The sequence below is a fragment of the Phaethon aethereus genome (genome assembly GCF_964289735.1).
Source record: "Phaethon aethereus genome assembly, chromosome: 12".
NCBI classification, from domain to species: Eukaryota; Metazoa; Chordata; class Aves; order Phaethontiformes; family Phaethontidae; genus Phaethon; species Phaethon aethereus.
In genome coordinates this window covers 3,488,278-3,512,249 of record NC_138588.1, presented here as the reverse complement: position 1 = coordinate 3,512,249, position 23,972 = coordinate 3,488,278, and the positions used below count along the sequence as shown (strand labels likewise).

Sequence of the window (23,972 nt, the reverse complement as noted above, 5' to 3'; positions counted from 1 at the left end):
TTTAAGATCATCAAGTCCAACTGTCAACCCAACACCACCATGCCCACTAAACCATGTTCCAAAGTGCCACATCTACATGTTCAGTGATGGACTCCACCACCTCCCTGGGCAGCCTGTTCCAATGTTTGACCACTCTCTCAGTAAAGAAATTTTTCCTAATATCCAATCTAAACCTCCACTGGTGCAACTTGAGGCCATTTCCTCTTGTTTTTTCGCTAGTTACTTGGGAGAAGAGACCAACCTCCACCTCACCACAACCCCCTTTCAGGTAGGTGTAGAGAGCGATAAGGTCTCCCCTCAGCCTCCTCTTCTCCAGACCGAACACCGCCAGTTCCCTCAGCCGCTCCTCATAAGACTTGTGCTCCAGACCCCTCCCCAGCTTCGTTGCCCTTCTCTGGACACACTCCAGCACCTCAACATCCTTCTTGTAGTGAGGGGCCCAACACTGAACACAGGATTCAAGGTGCGGCCTCACCAGTGCCGAGTACAGGGGCACGATCGCTGCCCTGCTCCTGCTGGACACACTATTCCTGATACAGGCCAGGACGCTGTTGGCTGCCTTGGCCACCTGGGCACACTGCCGGCTCATGTTCAGCCGGCTGTCAACCAGCATCCCCACGTCCCTTTCCACCGGGCAGCTCTCCAGCCACTCCTGCCCAAGCCTGTAGCGTTGGTGGGGTTGTTGTGACCGAAGTGCAGGACCCGGCACTTGGCCTTATTAAATCTCATACAATTGACCTCGGCAACCCTGACCATGGGAATAGCATCTGGATTTGAAGACACAACATCCACAGATTGGTTCTGCACAAATGCACTGATGAGGAGAGCCAGCCATTTGCGTTTTGACCCCAATTTCTAGATTCAGTAAGCAACAGAAGCCAGCAGAGTTTAATTTTTTTTTTTTTTTTCAGAGCAGCTAGGTGCTCAACTGCGTCACTGTGGCTGTAACTCAGCTGTGTCACAAGCCATCTCCAGCAAGAAGGCACTGGAGCAGGAGGTAATTGAGGGTTGGCTCCCGGAGGGAATTTTCCCTTAAAAGGATAACTACATTGTCATGATGAAACCAGCTTGCTTCCACTGCCCGCAGAGGTTTTTGCAAGCACGGCTGCCAGAGCTGGGGGCGGCGGCGAATATTAACAGCAGACAGCTCGGAGCAGCGAGGCAGTGGCTGCTCCTTGAATGCTGCAAGAACTCCAGCCTCTCTCAGCCGTGCTCTCCCACAAAAGGCAGCAGGACATGCAGGCAGCCCCAGAAGGTCACTTCAGTGCCACGTAACAAGAGGCCAACTCCTACCATCTGCTCAAGGTAAAAAGAAACCGAAGTGAGGGATTGCAAACAAAGAAACCAGCCTCACAAGAAGTGCTTGCACTCAAAATCAGCAATATTTTCAGAGAGGGGCTGGCAGGATGCCAGATGAAAGCATACCAAGGACACGCAGGAATTTTTCCAATTAAGTATTTTACCACCAGAAAATAACTGAAACCCCAGCTTTTCATATGAGAGTCCAGGGAACAGTTCTGATCAAAGCTCTTTAGATGGGATCAAGGAGAATGGTGGGAGCAGAACCCTAGGGTGGCCTCTCGCCCAGCAGCAGGCTGCTGAGAAGGGAGAGCCAGGTCTTGAGGCCAAGTCCCCCTCTGGAAGACTTAGACCAGTGACTTGCACCTCAGCTTCCCGTAACCCAGAGGAAACTGCCTTAACTCTGGCACAGCCCCTGCTCCAGGCCCAAGAGACCTCCTTGTCCCCTGGACAGCCCACCCACCTGGAGCTTTGCACTGTGCTCTGCTGTGCAGCGCAGGAAGCGCTGCACTGTGGTTTTCACGTGGAATGAGGCTGAAATGGGAAAGGCTGGGTTTGGCCCCGCTGCACTAGCAGGCACCGGTTCCCACCTCACAGCTAAAGCCTCCCTGTGCAGATGTTGGGTGAGGTTTTCAAATCTGACTCATGCTCGTGCGGTCTCTAACACAGAATAACCCAGCCATCATCCTGCAAGAGAAGGAATCAGGACCCAGTGTTTCCTTGCACCCTGACAAGTGGACAAAATACGCACGAGTGAGCAACTGCCAGGTCTCAGGTAAGCAGAGACTCCTGAGCTGGCAGTGCAACAAAGGCGTACACAAAGTAAACCACCATCCCTTCTCTGAGGACTGGCAGCCTGCAGAACCCCAAGCAGCTCTAGTCCTTACATTACAGAGGGGAGTCAAGGCACGGGGCAGAAGCTGGTCACCAACAAGCCATCATCAGACAGAGTTCTGGTCACCAACAAGCCATCATCGCGGGAAGCAGGATCTCCTAGCACTGAGCACCTTTAAAAGACAGACCACCAGCAACTCCTTCCAGACCACAGAGGACAGCTCAGGGGCTGCAGTAACTCTGCAGCCGTTCCCAGCTCTGCCTGATGGTTGCTCCACCTGGTCCAAGCCTGTTGCTACCCCTGTGAAGTGTCTGCTTGAAATAGTCCCATTTCGGGAACTCCACAAGCAGCCATGGAGATTCAGCACACTTCCTCTTAGCTTTAGGTGTAGAAAACTATTTTTCTGATCAGTCTTTGTCTGTACAGAGAAGTATTAAAAGCTTCAGCAGGGTAAGTGTGTTAGTGCTGATAAACAGAAACTCATCCAGAGATTAACAGCAGAAAGTTGGAGAATTACAGGTGTCTACAGGCACAGACTGGTTGCCATTTGGCTTTCCCTTTCTATGAGTAACAGCATGAAAATGAGTCAGGCTCTATAGCTGAGTCACAGCAAGTGAATATAAACTTCCTCTTCAGACCAGGAGAACCTGGGCAGGTGGAGGAAGAGCTCTGTATATTCTACTGCCCTACATAAACACAGCACGGTGCATCCATGGAGCTGCGCAAGTCCTGCTCTGGGGCCTGGGATCTGCAAGCCTGTCCCAAAGGAAGACCCTGTGTTGGAAACATATGATAAACATATGACAACATCTGCCTTCTGTTTCCTGTGCTCTGTACAGATTATCTCTCTCTACAGATAACCCTGTCCTCCTCAAAGAGAAAGCTGGGGTTTGTGCTTTTTAAATGCTGCTGAGACCAGCTAGAATTTGAATCAGCTCATTCTATATCCGTTCTCAGACCGCGTGCATCACCACATCTAGGCATCATCTGCTAGACACTCAAGCAATGTGATTACACATCTGCCCGGCGTTGGTCCTCTCATCTTTCCTTCTACGAGCACATTGCACTGAAGCCAGAGGCAGGACAGGCAAAGCTCTTTCTGCACGCGCGTGTGCTCTCTCCACAAACGGAGCGGAGCTGCTGCCCAGCTGAGCTCCCCCACCTCCTCTCCACTGATGTCATTATTTTCCACGTTGCCTATTGTGCCCAGAAGTGAGGAAGCCCCTGAACACGGCAGTTCGTGTAGGAGCTGTTTCTGCACTGATCACCAGCAGCTCTAGCAGCAGACATTAAAGGGAAGCCTGGTGGGCTACGATAAAATGAAAGTCATCAGGCTGCGATTTGACATCAGCAGAGCTCCTTGTAAAGCACGTGACTCCGGCTGCGGTCCCAGCCCCCTCCCTCTGTCTCCAATTCCAAGACCATGAAATTACGCATTACGCTTGGAACAAAACTCTTTCGGTGCACTTGCATGTGGCTGGAGGCAGAGATAGATGTTTCAGGCTCTGGAAGAAAGTTGCTGAGAGGGAGAAATGAAACGCTTCCAAAGCTCCACTGTTGCCTCCTAACACTGTGCTTTCCTGCTCCTGTTGCACTCCGTGGTTTACCGTGGGGTCAGAGAAGAAGGGAGCGATGGCATCACAGCTTAGTGACCCATTGCTTCCACTTTGCTTTTATTAAGTGCTCAAACACAAGATTTTTTGTTTTGCTTCAAAGTTTGCATTGAGTCCTACAGCATGACACAAGAGCAGCTCAGGGCTGCTCCGGCAGTAGGTTTCAACACTTCAGGTTTATGGTTATAAAATCCTACATTTCAGCTGCATTTTTGTCCTGAAAAAGGGAGGGAAGAGATTGCCTTTAGGAGCCACACAGTCCTCAGAGGCCCAGAAGCAGAGGATCCTCACGCTTTTTACACATGCAGGAAAGAGAGAATAATAACATTGCCTGCAGGCATGTCAGCAAGGGGATTAGGATTCAGTGTCCGATTATGGCTTGGTTTATACAATACAGCCGCTCCCACCTTCCATAACCAAACACTTGCTCAGCTAACTATCGCACTTGAACCAGGGAGGGTCAGGACCCCAGCTCCATCACACCATTTCTCTTCTCAAATTCAAGAAAAAAAATTTTCTGCACTTTTAATCCGTCCCTGCTACGCTTGTTTTCCTTCACATAGCAGATGTTTTAAGAGCATGCTACTCTTATATTCCTGATTTTGAAAGACCAGCCACCTCTCTTCCAGTAAGGCGTACAGTTCAAAGCAAGGCCAGGATGACCAGTGTGACCCCATCTTCACCGTGAGATAGAGACTGTCACACCAGTAATCTCCCAGCTACTGGTCAAACCTGGAACTCATCATTCAGAGAGTTTGAACACAATGGGCTCATACAGACCTCCTTCAGCAAAGCATCACAGGAATAACGAATCCCCCCCTGTATTTTTTGCGTCTCATGTATTCCTGCAGGATAGATGTCAGCCTCGTTCACAGCTGGAAGGAGAAGACACTGAGTTGGAAGATGTAGTGGACACATGTCAGTCAGCTCTATGCAAAGGTCAGGGATCAACAGGAGTGACCTGATCATCAGGAGCAACCCCAGCGACAGTACTAATTGAGTGTAATCTTCACTTTCAAAGCTACATAGAAGCTTAAGCCAATTTATCTTTTCAAGGGATTTAAAGGACTATCGGCTTTGGGAAGTGAGAGTAACAGGAGAGTGAAGTTCAAAATCACCAGTTGAAACTTCCAGCTGCTGTTAACATGGATTGAACTACCTGGGTCAACCCCAGGCAGCAGCATCTTGCCGGGCAAGACTTGCTCACCCACACTCTCTGACATTTCCTGGCTTCCTTGAGACTTTTCCTTAAAAACAAACAAACAAACAAAAACCCCCTTAAATTTCTCTAACTTGTGGTTTCCTCCCAATCCCATAATACCGGATTATTCCTAAACCTAAAACAGAGAACATCACTTTGTGATACAGACTGCTTCCTGAGGTATGAGCAAGAGCTCTGCTGAAATACCTCATTCTGAGTTGTCTGAAACACTATGCAGGGTGAGCAGAGTCTGGGAAGAGAGGAAAAACGGAATTATAGGCTCGTGAAATGGACACTGACAAAAACCTGAAGTGTTGAGCTGTCTGTGTTTAATCCAGTCATCAGACAGTCCCTGTTTAACTAAATATTTGACTTCAGAATTGGGCCTGAATTATTATTGGCAAAGCTTCCAAGCTCCACAGGTCCCTCTAACAAGCTGTTCCTCTGTGGAAGCCTTGCAAGGAGATGAATACAGCCTTTGAGGATAGTGCTGGATCCCTTCTCAGGCTTCCAGAGTGGGTTTGTGGAGTCCTGTTAGGTGTCCTGGGTTTCTGAAAGCTACATATGTTGACTGTCAGAAGCTACAGGGCTGATGTTTGTGTGCATTGCTGGGATGTTCCCAGAGGAGTTTTGGCTCCGCAGCATGTCACAGCAACAGAGTTATCAAAGAAAGCACCAAAAATAACCTAGTCTACAGGACAGCTAAAAGCCTAGCCTAGACAAAAAATAAATAAGATGGAGCCACACATGAAGCCATATAGCCAGAGCTGGAACGTGTATTCCATTCTAATGGGGCATACCTGAAAGCGCAGTTTGCAAACCAGGACACAGAGCTGGTACGGTTAGTCCCTTTCATACCCACAGCGGGGACATAAAGCAGCACAAACATACAGTTCCTCACGGCATCAATGGCAGCCATGTACCACAGCGCCCAAAGGATCTGGTTTAGGTGCTGCCATGCAGAGCCCATGGTCACTATCTCAGCACATTGTGCTGTTTGACACCCGCTCACATGAAGAGTCCATCAGCACTGAAAGAGGAACATGGTCATCCCCTCGCCTATGCAACGTTCAGCTTCCTAACTGAAGCATATGCCGGAAAAGACAATCCTCCAGGGCTGGAGTCTGTTCCCCTAGCCAGGCTCCCCACTGTGGGCAGCTCCAGGGAAGCAGCGGCTTCGCATCCTGGACTACAGGCAGCTGCAGGCAGGAGGAGTCACCTTCTAGTTTTGCTTCCAAAGGAAGATTATAAATTAAAGTCCCATTTGCTAAACCTTTAGGTAAGCAACTGTTTCGGCATAAACACATACTGGTTTGTGGGCTGTATTACATGGCTAGCTGCAAATCTGAGTTTAAAATCACGGTGTATACAACTAAACCAGAAAGCAGAGGCACATTTTAAAATGGCATGGATCTAAGCAGCCTGACTCATGATTTTTGAAAGCTGGAGATTGAAAATAATGATTATCCTAAACTAACACATAAAAATCGTGCATGCAAGGTAAGAGCACAAAACACTATGCCAGAGAGCTTCACTTCCAAGTGAAAAAGAGCACGTAGCTGGCTTAGCTAAAATTATTCAAGTGAAATAAAGTCAAAGACTTTAACACCTTTCTGAAGATGGGGTCAATATGAGGAATATATTGCAAAAAGAGCTCAAATTATGACCTCCCCCTGTCATTCATTATGGTACAACCTGAGTGGAAAAATCCAAAGGCTCTTTTAGGTCTGTTAGCTAATAAACGGATCGCTAGGCAAGTGTTCAGCATCGTTAATAAATCCTTACAGCATTCTGTACTTGGTATCAGCAGAAAGTCTTCACCCCTTCCACCCTTGAACACATACCTATTTAGTAAGGACAGAAGGAACTGCCTATATGGCTTTTTTTCTGCCCGCTGGAAACGCCCAAGCCCACAAACTGATGTGAGCTTTCAGTGCATCTATGCTACTTCTCTTCCAAGGTCGGCATTAAGCAGCAGAAGAGCCGTAGGTGATCAGTGCTGGGTGATTCAAGCTCTGGAAGAGGTGCAGACAATGACATTAACAGTGGCAGGATAAATCCGGACATCTGTCCATCCAAGGATCTCTTACAGGGTAACAAAAGAACAGCAAGAGCCAGAGGTCCCTCCCAAGGCTGAGATGCATGGTAGGTCCATACAAGCAGGGATTATTCTCTGCCCTGTTCAGGGCTGTTTCCCCAGCCCCCAGGCACTAGGGTACCCAGTGGGACGGGCTCAGCCCTTCTCAGTCATTCCCGCTGGCGCCATTCCAATTTGTCTAAAGACACTTAAATATTCATCAAGAGAGAGCAAGACTCCGTCTCGCCGGGTGCACAGACGGCTCTCCAGGGAGACAGGACACCTGCCTTCCTCACTCCCTGCTCCATCAAATCATTAATTATTTAAAATAACAGGAAAGAGTAAGAAAAACTCTCCACACCAGACATGCTCGCAGCCTGCTGTTTACGGTACTCTCTGGGGTCTTGTGGAGACCAGGGTTTGCATCTCCCCTCTGGCAGAAGCAAGGATGAAACCTAGCTTTCCCCCTTCCTCGGGGAGGATACTCTACCCGCTGAGCTATTGTACAAAAGAAGGGCTTCCTCTTTATCCAGACAGACCTTATGTTTGCTCTTCCTACCGGAGAGGATTTGTTTATTTTTAATTCAATTTGAAAAAAAAAGGAAAACAAAACACAAATCCAAAGCTCTGAGACCAGCGGCTAGCTGTAGACCCCCCCACAATCTGTGTTCACGCAAGAGCTTTGGGTCTACCTCCCCATTTCACAGCTGGGCAGGCCAAGCCCTGCTCATGGTCCCTGCAGTGGGTCAGCTGCACCAGCACAGCGCTTGGCTACAGAGACCCTCGGCAGTGGGCTTCACTGAGGTGGAAACCACTGGCCCAGCCTTGCTTCTCCCTGCCCTGAAGATAGCTCTGTGCCCACAGAGGGACGTTTCTGAAGGAGCGGAGGGTCTCCACATCTCCACATCCCCCTGGGACGCTGCCTGCCTCTCCACATCTCCCACCACAGGCGCACACCTCACGCTCTCTCGCCAGAGCAGCACAGACCCACACAAAGGTCCCCAGGACAGGGGTGTCCCCAAACTGGCCCGAGCCCAGGGAACAGCCCCACCTGCACCCCGGGGTTCGTTGCTCGCTACAGCAAATCGTGGCAGGTGAACAGCACTGGCACCCTCATGTGGCCGCCGAGAGCCTGGAGAAGAGCAGGCTCCGGGGAGACCTTATTGCAGCCTGCCAGTACTTAAAGGGGGCTTATAAGAAAGATGGGGACAGACATTTTAGCAGGGACTGTTGCGATAGGACAAGGGGTAATGGTTTTAAACTAAAAAAGGTAGATTTAGATTAGATAGAAGGAAGAAATTTTTCACAATGAGGGTGGTGAAACACTGGCACAGGTTCCCCAGAGAGGTGGTAGATGCCCATCCCTGGACATCTAGATCCCCATCCCTGGACACATTCCAGGTCAGGTTGGACGAGGCTCTGAGAACCTGCTGTAGTTGAAAATGTCCCTGCTCATGGGAGGGGGGTTGGACTAGATTGCCTTGAAAGGTCCCTTCCCACCCAGACTATTCTATAATTCTGTGATTCTATGATCAGTGTGTGGTTGCAGCTAAGACAAGCGGCACAGCGAGGCTGGAGGGCAACAGACACCTCCAGGGAGTCCTGCTGAGGAGGAGAGAGGGGCCCATGACAAGGACCAAGTCTGTAGGCCAGCATGGTACAGGGAGGGAATACAAATCTGATGCCACCTCTCCTACCCTGTGACCAGCAGCACAGAACCCTCCCTTTCTGCAGTCAACTCCCCTTTGCTGTCTTGGCCACTGGGAAGCCACATACGGGAGAAACCAAAGTCCTGCCTACCATGATTTGAGCTCATGCCTCCCAGTTCTGCCCATCCTGGGTCTGCAGAACAGGTTATTCTTTTCTCCTTGCACCACCTTCCTATGCATTTGAAGGCCAACAAACAGCATTTACTCAATCAACCCAAGCTGTCACTCAATGTGTCACCCCATATCGTGGCAAGCAAACACAGAAAAGGCTGGAAAATGCAAGGAGTAGGGAACACTCATGTGCCACACTTCGCCTGACAAATTAGATATGGGGAGATGGCTGTGGGGGCCAGACCCACACCAGAGACCTCACACAGGGTGAACTGAAATGGCTCCGACAGAAAGAGTGGTCCCTGTGTAGCTCCAGGAAAGATTTACTGCCAGAAGAACCATGATCTGGTCCTTCGTGAAAAGGCAGCAGCATCTCTCCAGCCTGGAGACGGACCAAGCACCCAAGTTTGTAATTTTTTTGGCTGTTTGGGACCTTTTTTTTTTCCCCTGCCTACCTCAGACCTCCCCAAAACATCGGATTCTCCCCCCAACCTCAGCTCAGTCACTGCCTGGTTCCTTCCTCCTCATACTATCAAAATGGAAAAGAAAATAAAAGACAAAACCAGATCTAGATGCTGAAACAGGAGAGTTAACTAAAACTCTGAGTGAAGAGTGCTTTTAACCTCCTCCTGCACCCACTGCCGTGACCTGGCCGTGTGGTAGATGAGAACACCTTGTCCCCAGGAAACCCTGAACCCTGCTTTCAGGGAAAAAATACAACAACCCGACCAGCATTTCCCACAGAACAGAACTCCCTCTCCTCCCACATCGGTTTGGAAACAGAATTAAACCACCCACAGCCTCTAAGTAGCAGCGCTGAGCCGAGCCACGCTGAGGTAAATGGTGGCACCGGCCTATGGTAACAGCCGTGCTGACATGGCGGTAGCTGGATTTTCCCCCTCAAGTCATCCCCAAACAGCCCGAAAACACCGTGTTTGTCGGAAAGAGGATTTATTTTACTTATTTTAAATAACAGCCAAAAGGCGCTTTGCGGCGGCGGGGCCGCGCCCCTCAGCCCGCCCGTGAGGCGGCGGGGCCGCGCCCCTCAGCCCGCCCTGAGGCGGCGGCGGCGCGCTGGCGGGTCCGCGGGCCGCGGCATGGGGGACGACCTGGAGTCGGAGGGCGACGGCCGTGAGTGGGGACGAGGCGAGGGCTGCCCCAGCGGGGTGGGGGGCTCCGCGCCGTGAGGGGCGGATTTGTGTAGCGGGAGAGGGCGGGCGCGGTGCCGGGGTCTCTGGGGCAGGGCCGAGATGCTTTAAAGAATAACAAGAGGTATAAAAATCCATTCAGAAACAAATTAGGTGTATAACCTATGCGGGAATCTAGACTGCTTTCGCCCCAAAGCGTCCTGTACCCCTAAGATGCTGCAGATAACGCCAGTACCCCCCACTTAGGCGTTTTGGTCCTCTTTATTGACTGGTCACCGGCCGTCCTGGATTGTCTTTGTGTCCTGCAGCCTCAGGTAGAGCCCAGCGGACAGTGAAAAGTGTTTTAACGCAGTTAAAACATGCGTGTGTCTGTGCATGCCTTTCTTCTCCTTTGCTGCTTTTTAAAATCTCTTGCATAATGAAGTGCCTGTGAGATGGTGCATTGCACGGAGGATAAATCACTTCAACTGTTTTCCCCGCTGTTTGGGATAACTGAATTCATATGCAGTACTCTAAGCTTTGGAATACCCCAGAAGCTGAGCTCGAAAGAGAAGGAAAAACTGCTAAATATCTACTGAAATGCTGCTGTTGGATGGGTGCATGCCATGACCAGGGTGAATTTACATTTGCCGGGCTAGCTTTGCCAGCGTGCACATGAAGTAGGAAGCTCAGACCGTCAAATTGTTTCCCGTGTGTTGCTGAAAATAAATTGTGGCTTCTACAGCGTTAGCAATGTGAGGTTTGTTGCCGCATCTTTACAGATAGAGGAAAACATAAATATAAGTGAAGGGATGGTTTGGCATCTCTTGACAATGATGCTTTGTGTGATTATAAAATGTCAGAACACGTTTCTCTCGCCTGGAGAGCAGGGGCAGTAGCATTTGCTTAACTGAAACATAGGGTTTACTCCACTGAACGGAGATGAGCATTTGCAAGGAGGTAGTATGTGTGTAGCCATTGGTGTTAATTACTAACGTAAAGTCCACAGTGTTTTCCCAAGCTCTCCAGGTATTTCCTCTCACATGAAGGGTCCATGCAGTGTGGCAATGCAGTCCCGTTAAACACCTGACCAGATGAGAACAGGGTCTCGCTATACAGTACAGAAAATCCTGTTCCTGCAGAAATCCATTCCAAATCCTGCTGCCTTCATTGTAGCAGCAGGTGCAATGCTTTTGAATGATCCTGTCTGGTATTAAGATTTGTGTTATTTGGGTTTTCTTTGAAGGTAAGAGGAACAGAAATTGGAGGTTGAGGTTATACCTCTGCCGCCCTAAGAGTCCACAGTAGGGGTGCCTTTCTCCTGTGCTCTGCAGAGAGAAATGGAGTAATGCTGTTTAGACAGCAAGTCTCTTGTTTATCTCCTCAGCATGGTGGAATGGGAACAGTAATATGTTTTGATGCGTCTTGCATGGCATGTGGTTGGTGTCTAGTTGGTATGTTGATACAGACTGAAGTTGCATTGAGCCCCTGTTACCCTCAAACTGCAGCCTGAGATGTGCAGAAATGTGGAAGAGAGCAGAGCATCTGAGACAGCTCTCCAGCAGGCTGTGACAGGCTGAGGGTCTGCTTCAAACACCTCTTGAAAGAATTCCCCAAAAGCACTAGGGCAGAGACTGAGTCCAACAAAAACTGACACCAGCCTTGCCAAAAACCTTGAGAGCCTCCCTGTCGGGCTGTGGCAGGCCCAGAGTCACAGCCTTGCTCTCGGTCCTTGGCAGGAAGGTTTGTTCGATCAAGGAGAAGATTGCTGGGGCAAGGCCCAGCATGGAGGGTAAACACCCTTAAATTGTACCTGACTGTGCAGGACAAATCCTGCCAGCTGTGGTAAGTTATGTGCAGAACTGCCACGGTCTGTTAAGAGTTGCAAGACTAATCACAGGCCAAGCTAGCAGTTTTGTGTTGCTTGGCTGATTCGGGTTGCCCGGAGGGGACGGCAGGAGCGTGTGTAAAGGCCTCTTTGTAGAGCAGCGGGATGTAGGTGGAGGGATAGAGGAAAGGGTCTGGGTCATCTGCCCGAGCCTTCACACCAGCTCTGGGCCAGACCTAGTGGACCAGAAAGGTTTTACAGCTGCAACAAGTCTGCAAACAGATGAAGACACTGAATTAGAAGAGAAGCTGGTAGGACTGGAAGAGCACTGATGTGGCACAGGGGTACTCAGGGAAGGGGAGACAGTGGGAGAGGACGAATCCAGCAAACATGCCAATGTCTGTAGGGCTGGGCTTCTTGCTGGAAGAATCTTTCTGCAGTCATCCTTTCTTGAAGCCACCGAGGCCGGTGAGATGAAGGGGAGGTTTGTTGGGGCATGCTACTCCATGCCCCTTGCCAGCACTGTTTTAATGCCCGCTCTTCTGGCTCTGCTGCAGTGCTTCATTCAGAGAAGGCGTTCCACGATGCAGCAAAGCGTAATGACACAGCCAAGATGGAGGAGCTCATCAGGAGAGGGGTTGACATCAAAGCCAAAACCAATGTAAGTCCTGGGTTTTTCCACCTCTAAGCTTCAGGCAGTGCTGAGGGTGCATTTCAGAACTGCCGCTCCTTAACACTACTCTTCTCATTAGCTGTTCAATTGGTCAAAGCTTTAAAATACTCTGCCCCGTGCTAAATGGTGCCTGTGGCAACTGAGCAGTTTCACAACACACTGAAACCCACAGCACTGTTATCCTGGCCAGACTGGAAAGTTGCAAGCACTGAGAGAGGGTGAATAATAATAATAATAATCATCATCATCATCATCATCATCATCATCATCGTCATCATCATCATCATAATCCAAGGGGAATAATAATTCCCCTTGGAACCCGTGTGCCAGATAAACATGGCTGCAATGAAGGGCTTTGATTTGGTGTCTCTCTACGCCAGCGCTGTGGGACTAACTCAGTTCCTGGTGCAGGTATCCCCGTGTTGACCAGTAGGTTCCTGGAAAGATGGGATTGCACCCACGCCTAGTGTTTCAATCTGTCCATCCATGGTCAGTGATATTTCTCTTTCCTGTGCTGCCATTGTAGTCCATAACTGCAGTTTCCGAGTAGAAAGTGACTGGCAAAGGTCCGTATCTGCCTGACAGGAGACCAAAGAGACAGAAGGTTCTGTCCAAAGAAAACCCTGCACGGTGTGGGAAATTCTAGCATACATGAGCCTTCCCCCTCTCCTTCCTTCCCCTCCAGATAGACCGGACAGCCCTGCACTGGGCTGCGGGAGCAGGGAACATCGATGCTGTGCGACTGCTCCTGGATCACGGTGTCCCGCTGGATGACGAAGACAGTGTACAAAGGCGACTCTCCCTTGCATGTCCTCCAAATGTGTTCTGTGTTAGGGGAGCGCCGGGGACTGGGTGCTGGGCTGGCAGTTACAGGCTTCGCCTTAGCCCTGGGTGGGTGGCACAAAGCATCACAGTGCTTGGGAAGCTGTGGCCTCCCTGCTGAGGCAGGTGCAATGCCTTTCTGGAGCAAGCCTTATTTTAGGATGTGTCTGTGCTCTGTCTTTGGCGGTTTCTTTGCATGCACAGTGACTGGGAAGTAGACAGGTAGAATTTGTGAGGTTTTCTGTATAGCATGGGGATGCTTGGCTGCTTCTGATTGTGTTGTTGGGGCTTGTGGGAAGACAGTGACAGCCACTGAGTTCTCTCCTCCCCCATAACAACCAGGCTAATATGCACCATTGACTAGGAAGTGGCAGTCAAGAGGCAAGTATCTGCTCAGCTGCTGAGACCATCTGTGGCAGGAATAATAGTAATTGGAGAAAGTGGTTCTAAAAAAACACAAAGAGAAATAAAAATATTTGTGAAACTTCATGAAGGTAGAGGGACAGCTTCCCTCTTTGGTGGGGATGATGGTGGCTACAGTTTAGCTATAACTCTCTCTCTTCTCTTTCACCCAGTTTGGAATGAGTGCACTTCTCCTGTCTGCCTGGTTTGGCCACCTCCGTGTCCTGCAGATCCTCGTCAATGCTGGGGCCAAGATTAACTGTGTCAATAGGGTGAGAGAGTCTCCCTGCGTGGCTCCATCATGCAGCTGCAGGCAGTGATGGGGGGGAGAGAGGGAGAGCTAAGGTAGTGGTATGTGACTCCCATCTATGGAGATTCCCATCTGCACTTCTGCGTTATTCCTAAAACAAGTGTAATGATTGTAGCTATAGAGATGTACACGGCTTTCTTAGCTTGCATATGTGCAAGTGCTGAGGTGGAAGGTGTAACAGAAATGGGAAATGGGTTTAGTGAACCAGCAGTCTGTGTATTTTAAAAAAGACCTTGGTTGGGAAAAGGAGCATGAATACTTCACAGTCATAACTTGCTGTCTGCAGCACAAGCTGGTTTAGCTTTAGGGATGCAGGGAGGCATCGAATGGCTCTTTGCTAACAGGAACAGGTTGTTAAAAGAGACTGTCCCACAGTCTTGGACTTGTTAAATGGGTGGTCCTTTATCTCCTCTCCAGAATGGCAGGAACCTCCTCCACTGTGCAGCTCAGAGGGGGCACATCCGGGTGATGGAATTCATCATGGAGGACCTGGAGGACATGTGTGTGGATAAGTCAGACAAGGTAGGAAGGCTCTTCAACTGCTTCATTTCTCGAGGTCTGATCTTGCTCTGCTGAGCTTAGCTGGAATGTTTCCCTTGGTCTTGGGAAGAGGCTGAGAGTCAGATGCTACTCCCAGAGAACCAAGGGTATCCCATGCAGCCTCTGGCCCTCCTGTGGAGCGGGGCTTGGGGATAGTGAGGATTCTGGCTCTGATCAAGCTTCAGCAGCCAAGGCTTCCCAGTGTAGCCTTTTGCAGAAAGAATTTAGGAATTTCAGTGTCCCTTCTCTTGTGCAGCTGATGCTCCAGGGTGTATTGTAGGTAGGAAATAACCAAGGGTAACCCTCTCTCAGCATGTTCCAGCATTAGCTAATCTGTTCCTGAAGACGGCATAGGAGCACACAGGAGCTGGCACACACTCTTTTCCACTCCCTGGCCTTCATGGTGATCCCCACTCTGATGCTTGGGAGTTAAATGAGGCAACAAGAGATCTGCCTTTCCCCAAAAGGGGTTCAGACTCACTTGATAAGTCTCAGATATTAATCCCATTTTTTCATCCTTAGTTGCTTTTAGTAAACTATTTATTATCCTCTATTTATACGAAATAAACAGTGAAAAGATCTATTTTTCAGTGTTCGATGAGACCAAAGTGCTTGGAGTTGTTAGCCCCAGCAGGTAGTTCTGTTCACCTTGTTTTGTTAGGGTCATTCCAAATGTAAAGCAGAATAAAAGTTAACAGCAGAATAAAAGATAACTATTTTTGAAGTGCAGCACTTTTTCCCCCTGTGGACTGGGTTATTGCCCAAGGCATTGTTATATTGCTTGAAGCAGATGATCTAGTGTTGTGCTTTCTGAGCCTTTCTTGGACTGTATTTCTTTCTGTTTCCTTTCAAAGATGAACAAGACAGCGTTTCACTTGGCTGCAGAGTATGGGCAGCTGGAAGTGGTGGAGTTCCTAATTCAACTGGGTTGTTCTCACAGTGCCAAAGACAAGGTAGGGGCATAAAACCACATGCAATGGAGGTAAAGTCCAAGGATTAGAGGATGTGAAAGTCAGGGAACAGGATACCAAATGAGGCTCAGGCAGGCAAGTTGTCAGTAGTTGTTTACTATGTATGGTTGTGGTATGTCAGGGCTTTTCTTCCCTATCCACTTGCAAGCCATTTGCACCTCAGTCCATGTTGGATTTCTCCCCAGGACTCTTCTGACAGTATACGCAGTGAGCCTAGTGGACCGTGCTCCAGTTTAAGGTAGCTGGGTTTCTTCGCTCCCTGATGCACCTATTAGAAGACTGTTTCAGACTCATACTACTGGTTACAACCTCCTTTTCAGTTATGCCGGATATGCTCTGTGAAAGGTTGTGGTGTATGAACGCTCAGTCCTGTGATACATGTATGTATGAAGTGATGTTTACTTTCAGGAAGAAAATACAGCATTGCATTTAGCTGCTAAAAATGGACACCTCACTGTACTGCAGAAGATTATAGATGTTGGAGTGGACCTTGGTGAAAAGAACTTAGTAAGTACATTTAAATGAAATAAAAGCCACATCAGTTTCACCTTTTCCCTCCCTTGAAGTAGTCTCCTGCCGCAGTCACTAGGCTGAATAGTCAGTATTGACAGGAGAGGTTTAGAAGATAGCTGATTTTATCTAAAGCATACGTGTGTAAATGCAGGTCATGCTTGCAGAGTGTCAGAGAAAGGCAACATCCTTCTTGGACCAATATCCAATTCTGAAGTGTTGCCTTTTCTTCCTGCTGTATCTGCTGGCCTACCTTATCGCTCCATTTAATCTCCATTTTTCTCCCTGACCCTTGTACATTCAAGTGCCTAAATGGTTATTGAGTGTGTTTTAAACTAAACTTCACTATGCTTTATAGTATTGACTTAGTCACTGAACATATGGACCTTCTGTTTGAGATCTCTCATTCACAGACCTGCTTTGGAAAATTATGTGTCTGGAACATAGTTAATGATTTAGATAGCAAATATTGGCTTAGTAACGCTGTTATTTATTCCAGGGCACACTCCCAATTAAGTTTATCAGCAATTTTTTTAGTCTTATTTGGTTACTGTCTTTGAAAAATGTATTTGATTGTGATTAAGATCTGAAAGAAAGCGGAAACCAACTTCTGTGGTAACTCTGGTAGCATTTATCTTCCTCCAGATGAGCTGCCCTTTGTGCAAAGAGCAATAATAAAACCAGATTAAATCACTTGGAAATTCTGCTTGTTTCTGTTTTCTTGTGAAGAAAAGAGCTGCAGCCCTCGGAAGGGAGAAGCAGTGACTGATGGCCATGGGCTTCCAGTTCTGCCTGTGTCTGTCTCTGGGCTACTCTAGGAAAATAGTTTGTCTTCATCATCCACGTAAAATCCTTTTTTGTTTGCTATTGGGCTGAAGGGGAGAAAAGATGGTGAACGTGATGTCTGTCTTGGTGGCCCATGGGCTGACTGTTTCCAGTGGCATAAGGACAGAGCAGTACTCTGATATGTTGGTGGCAGATAATTGTGTCCTTTATTTTCCTAACAATTGATTAGAGACCCCTGGCCCTCAGAATTGGTATTTTAACATGTCATGGATTCAGAAGACAGGGTAGAGGCTTGCTCAGTCCGCTGCTCTGTCTTGGCCTTGTCTACAGAAATGCTGCTTGTCTCCTTTTTTGCCTTGTCTAGGAGGGACTCACGGCACTGCACCTGGCTGCTGAGGCGGGTCACAGCGACTGTGTGAAGCTGCTCTTGGAAGCGGGTGCCAATGTCAATGCCCAAACCCAGGTGAGCTCCATTTCCAGACACTACTTCGTGGATTTTCACCCAGATCTGTGGCCTCCCAGGGAGGGCACACATTATTGGGTGAGGCCATGTGGAGGCTGTCACTTCAGAAATAGAGCAGGGAGTCCAGAGGAAAGTACACATGGCTTTGCACACAGAGGTGGGAGAAGCTGCCCTGGGACTGGTTTGGCTGTAGAGACAATCTGTATGATTTTGTCAGTATGGGGGGCATGGGGCTCTTGCAAGAGGGAAGCAGGGAGATCTCTGTGGACAGTCTGTAGCAACTGAAGCCTCTGAGGAGAAGCCCTGACTAATACCCATCTCTTCCGACGTGCCTCTCAGAAGAAGATGAACTGCCTTCATTATGCAGCACTGCATGGCTATGAGGAGATAGCCAGGATCCTCATGGACGCGGGAATCCACACAGACGCTGTTAATCATGTAAGTCCTGCTCAATGCTCTCATCACTTACAAAAAGGCAAAGCCAGTTTGTGGAGCTGTTCAAGAGCACAAAGCAGCTCTGCAAGGACCAGTGCTGCTGTGGGGTCTGTGTTTATGGGGCAGTATCCCCAGTCTGCCCCCCCGTCCAGGCTGGCAGCTGACTTAGAATAAGACATGCTGGGCATGGCAAGCTCCTTTTGGTGCCACGAGCTAAGCTCTTCCTGAGCACAGGGTCTTCTTTCCACAGCAAAACGCATCAGCTACGCACATTGCGGTACTGCAGAACTTCCCAGCCATGGTGAAGCTCTTCATTGATGCAGAGTGTGACCTTGACATTCCAGATAATGTAAGTCTGCAGCTCCTGTTCTTTGTCTTTGAAATGTGAACCCATTTCATGGGGGATTTGATCACCTTGGGGACAGGATTAGAGAGGAGTGATTTAAAATGGGGCAAACCTGGAAGCGCAACGTAGGAAACGTGAAACCTGTGAAATGATTCTGAGTGTTGCAGTGAGGTAATCATTTGATGGCGTTCAGCACGTGGGCTGTGCCATGTCCCTGGAACCTGTGTACAGCAACGTTGCGTAGTTAGGCTCTCTCCTCCCTGCTGGAAGCAGGTGGGAGAAATTTCAGGCCAGAAGATATTCTGCAAAATGTTTAGGGGGCTGAGAATGGGAGGCAAGCATGGAGGTAGCGGTTGTCTCACCAAATTGTACTTTTGTGAATGAGAGGCTTTGTATAGCTTGTTTGTTTGTAATATTTCAGTTAACCTTCATTTCTGTAGTGATGATCTCTCCAAATGACACCATAAAATTGCCACATTTTGTGTTTGATTTTAGATGTTCCCATTAAACAGTCCCAAGGTGCATACAGTTTACAGTGCATACACATTAGCCTGGCCCTGTGTCCCAGGAACAAAGAATTGGCACAGGTCCTTTCCTCCTGTGGCCAAACTATCTGCCTGCAGAAATTGTTTAAATAACAAGAAATAATATATTCCTATAATTGACCCTAGGGGGCTGTATGGAACTGAAGAGGTTCCTTCTTTAAACTGAAATATGATCAGGGAGGCTTCCCAGTGCTGGTGCTGGGACAGGGACAGACCAGTTCTGCTCAGCCTGAGGAACCCAGCTCCAGTTTGAGGTAGGAGGGTATTTGGACCACCATTTAAAAAGGGGTAGAGGGGAGAGGAGGGCAGAGCTGACAGTGTTTTTACAGTGCTTCCTCCTGGTATTGTTCTGTCCTATCCTTCCAGCCTCACACTTGTCCCTCTCTGAAATTTAGTCCTTTCACCCTCCTTCTGCAGAGGCAGCAGACCTCACTCCACATCGCTGCAGAGCATGGCAGGCAGGACATTGCCGAGATGATTCTCATTGCAGGAGTTAATCTGAAGCTAACGGACAAGGTGAACATCTCCATGGGTTGATTAGATTCTGTCGGGGTGTGAAGGGAAAGTATGGATGGTCTTTGCCATTGTTTTTTGTAATTGTCAAGAAAGACTTGTAATAATATTAAAATCTGGGTATTTCCAGGGATAAGGCCTTGAAACACGGCTAAGTAGGTTATTTTGATGTGTTTTCCAGGAAAGTGACTGGTTCTTAGGAAGGTAGAAAACGGTTCACACAATGAGCAAGCTTTTCTTGTCAAAGTTGTTCTAGTTCCTTCTACTTCTGATATCATGCACATTAATAGCAAAGATCTTCTCAAATAATGATAAATAAGAGAATTGAGAATTACAGCATACGTGTTTTATAGGTTAAAAATATCTGGTTGGTATAGATCTGGCACCAGTGTCCAGGGCTTTTTCCCTCTAATTAAATGAACAAAAGGAATTCTAGAGGAATCAGGCATGTTGTGTGCAGCCTGAAAGTGTGGTACCTGCCTGGAAAATGCTGAAGGGGGCTTGGGCAGAGATTACTGTACTGTCTGTCATTTGCAGAGCGTTAAAGCACACATAGATTCGAAGGCACCTGGCTGGAGTGGCCTTCAGCTGCAGTGAATGTTTGCTACCTCCCAGCAGTTTGTGGAACTGCAGTGAGCCTCAGTACAGAGAACACATTCACACTTTTCTGTGTCAAATTGGGTTTCTGCTCACATCTGAGGCTAGAATCATTCTGACCAGCATGCCTGGTGGCTGGGCTGGCTCGCTTTCCTTCATGCAACTTCCAAATCCTGTTCCTTTCTGCTATATGCTTTTAGATGTAAATACAAATCTGCCCCCATCCAATCCAAAATGATGTTCACGTAAGGAGCATAGGTACATTTTCATAGTCCCATCAGCCTGTGCTTCTCCTAGGGGACCTTTTCTAATCATGTGTGTGTGGAACCTATAAAATTAATGAGGTTGTATAAATCACTTCAGTTTCATGTGTCAGCAAACCTGCTGTGCAAAAGGCTATAAACGCCTTGGATTGTGGTGCTGAATTTGTCCTTTGATGGCTGCACCCATCTTGCTGGGATTACTGTGGTAATCCATGCACTGTGGGTTACAGGATGCTTTCCCCGCCGCTACAGCCAAACGGGCAGATCCCCTGTGGCAGCAGAGGAGATGCTGCAGAGCCTAGAAGATGACTCCCCATGCCCTGCATGCAGTAGCTCGAAGCTAGCTCACATCCAGGGTGTCTACAGGTGGAGAATAGGGGCCCTTCATCCCAGCTGGGTGCATTGCTCGATAGGCCATGCTGCCTGCTACTACAGGCTGCTGAGTGGGCATGGAGATTGCGCCTCCTAAGCGTGCAAGGTCTTTTCCAGCTCATTTTTCCCCTTATAATTTCAGCAAGGGAAAACATCTCTGGATGTCGCTGCCCGAGGCAATCACATCAACTTGGCGGACATGATTATCAAAGCCGATCGGTTTTACAAATGGGAAAAGGTGAGGAGCTTACACCGCTATCCCTTGTGCTTTCCAGGGCAGATGTAGCTTTATCCTCTCCATTGAGACTCCACATTACCAGTTGTCAAAAGGAAAAGAAATACAGGACATCCTGGGACAGCCTGACCTCTACTTTCATCACCTTTCTTAAGAAAAACAAAAATCCTCAACATGCCAACAACATCTACTTAAGGTTTTCCTTACCTAAAAAAGCCTCTGTTGTTAAAAACCCCAGGCTGTGCTGAAGGGAACAGGGGTTTTTAAAGATCCTTTGGCAGATATTCCCAAAGCCGTGTTGAAGGGAGTGGGATTAGTTCCTTAGCATTAGTTCCTTTTCCCAGAAGGAGAAACTGAAGTACCGAGCAGGAAAATGCTTGGTCCAAGGTCACCAGATGGGACGTGGGGAGACACCTCTTGCGAGCAGAGTGATCAGTTCTTGGAGTCATACAACCAGCTTCCTGCTCAGACTTCTCCACAGCTGGGGCCATTCCCCCTCTGTTTCCCAGTGTGGCCCAGCAGTCTCTCGCCCCCCATGGCCCCGAGTGCAAGGCACAGCTGCTCAGCCCCACTCCCCCATCTGAAACCCTGCCTACCCCCAGCCTGTGCCCAAATCAATCTGAGCAGAGGCCGCGCTGAAAGTCCAGCCAAACGTCACATCCGTTGCGTCTTCGTGAGATTTTGGGCATCCTCCCATACCAGGAAAGACAGTGTTCTAGTGGGGAAAGAAAAGGCAGAAAAGGAAAGCATATGCTTGTGGCTCAGGCACAGCTTCAGGAGTAATGCCATGTGTGTCAGGCCCTTGCCTGGGCTTCCTGCACAGCCCTAGGGAAAGTCATTTAGCCTCTTTGCAGTCTGGCATATAAAGGAGGCAAGCACGTGCCTATGTTGCAGGGGAGCAAGGAGATTTAATTAAATGATTCTGCATACAAGCCACAGATAAAAGGCTCTGTAGAAATGCAAATTGTGATCCACATGGGCTTCCACAGCAAAGCTGCTCTTAACAGTGTTTGTTAACACGCATGATTAGAACAGAGTGAAACGAGAGAATAAAGAGAATAAAAAAAACCTGCTGTGCCAGAATGAACTCACAGCAACCTGCAGAGCTGAGGGTGTGGGAGGCTGCAGAATGACAGGTACCTCTGCAGCATCCCAACTGAAACCCCTCTTCTGGCTTTGCAGGACAATATGAACAGTGACTCCGACTCCTGGGTGGCAAAGCACTTGACCTTTAAGCAAGATCACAGGCTGGAAACACAGCACATTCGCTCAGTAATGTGGAGATTAGCTACTAAGTACCTCAAACCTGGTGAATGGAAGAAGCTGGCACATTACTGGAAATTCACTGATGCCCACATTAGGGCCATTGAGCAACAATGGACAGGTATAAAACACTGCCTACATATTTTCCTTCCTTCACTTGGACTGTGTTTCTAGGAGATAAGTCTGCAGTAATAGCAAAGCATGAAGAAAACCAGCTGGCTTATTTGACACAACCAACAGATTAGGTTAAAAATCCCATTTTTAATGGCTGTGGTGTTATCTACACACTGGAATTTGGCTAGGAGTAAAGCACACAAGCATGGGGATTAGTGGTTCATTGCTCATTCCTTCTGAGGCATTTGGCAGACCTGTGAGTTCTTGCTATGATTCTTGTTCTGTAAGACAGAAGAAACTTGCAGGTTTTATTTTTTTTCTTTTAAGGAGCTGAACGAAGGTGGCAGTGAAGTCCCATTTAGAATTTGAGAGGTTAGCAGAAGCAGGTTACAAGTGTCAGAAACGCATCACCACTGGTTCGGTTACTCTAAGGACTCCTGTAGTTTGCATGGTGCCAGCAAGGAGCTAAGCTGTGCTCTGAAGGCAGAAATTCTGTATTGCTGTGAAAGGATGTCTGACAAGCCCAAGCTCATTCATGGCCCATTTGACTAAGTTTAATGTTAATTTAGCAATCACAGCACAACTAGGAATTAAGCTAAACTGTACTTTAAAGCATCCTAGTAAAATCCAAAGAGGAGGGAGGGGTGTCCAAACCCACCAATTCAGAAACCTGCTGTGGTCAGGGCCGTGCGCTGTAGGCGCAGGATTTCATTTGTGGTTTGATCTTGCCAGGTACTAAAAGTTACAGGGAGCATGGCCACAGAATGTTGCTTATCTGGCTCCATGGCATGATCACAGCAGGAGAAAATCCAATCAAGGGATTGTACGAAGGCCTTGTGGGGATTGGAAGAAGAGATTTAGCAGGTAATACTTTTGTCTTCCTTCAAATAATGCAGTGAACATTACCTGAATTCTGTGTTAGACAAAACATGCAGAGGAAAGCTAAGTCACACAGGCGCTGGAAAGTACCCTGCCCTGCCCCCTTGCTACCATTACACGTCATCTGTTTCTCTTCCCTTTTATTTTGATAAACGAACACATCCTGCCACAGCTTTATACTTTCTGTGCAGCAGAACATTCTCTCTTTTTACAGAAAGCATTCGGAAAAAAGCAAATGCAGACTCTGCCTCTCCACGGAAGTGCATAGCAATGTAACACCAGGAGGGCACCAGTCGTTCCTTCAGCTGATGCATCCTCAGCCTGTCTTGGAGCTGCAGGAAAGACACGTGCTCTGCTACCGCTCAGAAGGCAGGTGCAACTTGTCAGAAAAGGCTGGCATCGCTGCTGCTTCCTTCTTGGTCTGAAACAAGGGTGTCAGCAAAAGGCAGTGGTCTAAAAATGCCTCTTCGCACAGGAGGGAGACTTTTGTCAGCGACTGCGCATGGTCGGGGTACTGTAGTAAGAGCTCAGTGGGTGAGCCTCACTTGTCATGCGGCAAGTATCAGGAAACACACACTATGTTACTGTAACTCGTTTCTATCACATTTCTGTATATAAATTCCAAATTGTCAATTTTTTAAGTTACTGAGAGGAGAGTCTTTTTTTCCCCAGAAATGTTCTTTACTTACCTTTGGGCTGGGAGGGATGCCTGTTGCTTGTGTCTTAGATGTATTCATAACTTCCCTGTTAAGGTGGGAATTAAAAAGCCACCACTACCACTTTGTCCTTTTGGAACCTCGAGGGTTGTGTGATCATTACTGTTTCAGCTCTTCACACTGTACATGTACATGTACATAGATGTACATTAACATACAGATCCTCTTTATAAATCAAATAGGTAACTTCTTTAATCCTTAGGTTACAGCTTGAAAAGTATAAGGTAAGAATTGTCATTGGTTATCTACACAGCCTCTGACAAGGACATACAGTTTTCTTGAGTACCAATTTGTCATGTAATACTTTGCATTTATCTTTTACAGTGTTTCAAGGGGAACTAATGTCTGTATTTCAATAAATCTGTATTTTACCCTTAAATTTGCAAGTTATACCTTGGTCATTCTTTATTAAAAAAA

At 48.0% G+C, this 23,972-nt stretch overlaps 1 protein-coding gene across 1 annotated transcript; it reads left to right on the top strand.

Annotated features, from left to right (window-relative positions):
- Window positions 1–9,660: 9,660 nt before the first annotated feature.
- Window positions 9,661–23,115, top strand: ANKDD1A (ankyrin repeat and death domain containing 1A; the record flags this gene model as incomplete). The annotated part of the gene is made up of 15 exons (XM_082005246.1): window positions 9,661–9,976; window positions 12,358–12,461; window positions 13,159–13,257; window positions 13,871–13,969; window positions 14,425–14,529; window positions 15,402–15,500; window positions 15,927–16,025; window positions 17,179–17,277; window positions 17,617–17,715; window positions 17,963–18,061; window positions 19,021–19,119; window positions 20,491–20,586; window positions 21,766–21,967; window positions 22,693–22,824; window positions 23,054–23,115. Exons 1-15 carry the CDS (start codon window positions 9,943–9,945, stop codon window positions 23,113–23,115), a joined length of 1,527 nt encoding a protein of 508 aa, XP_081861372.1. The 5' UTR covers window positions 9,661–9,942.
- Between the last annotated feature and the right edge of the window lie 857 nt (window positions 23,116–23,972).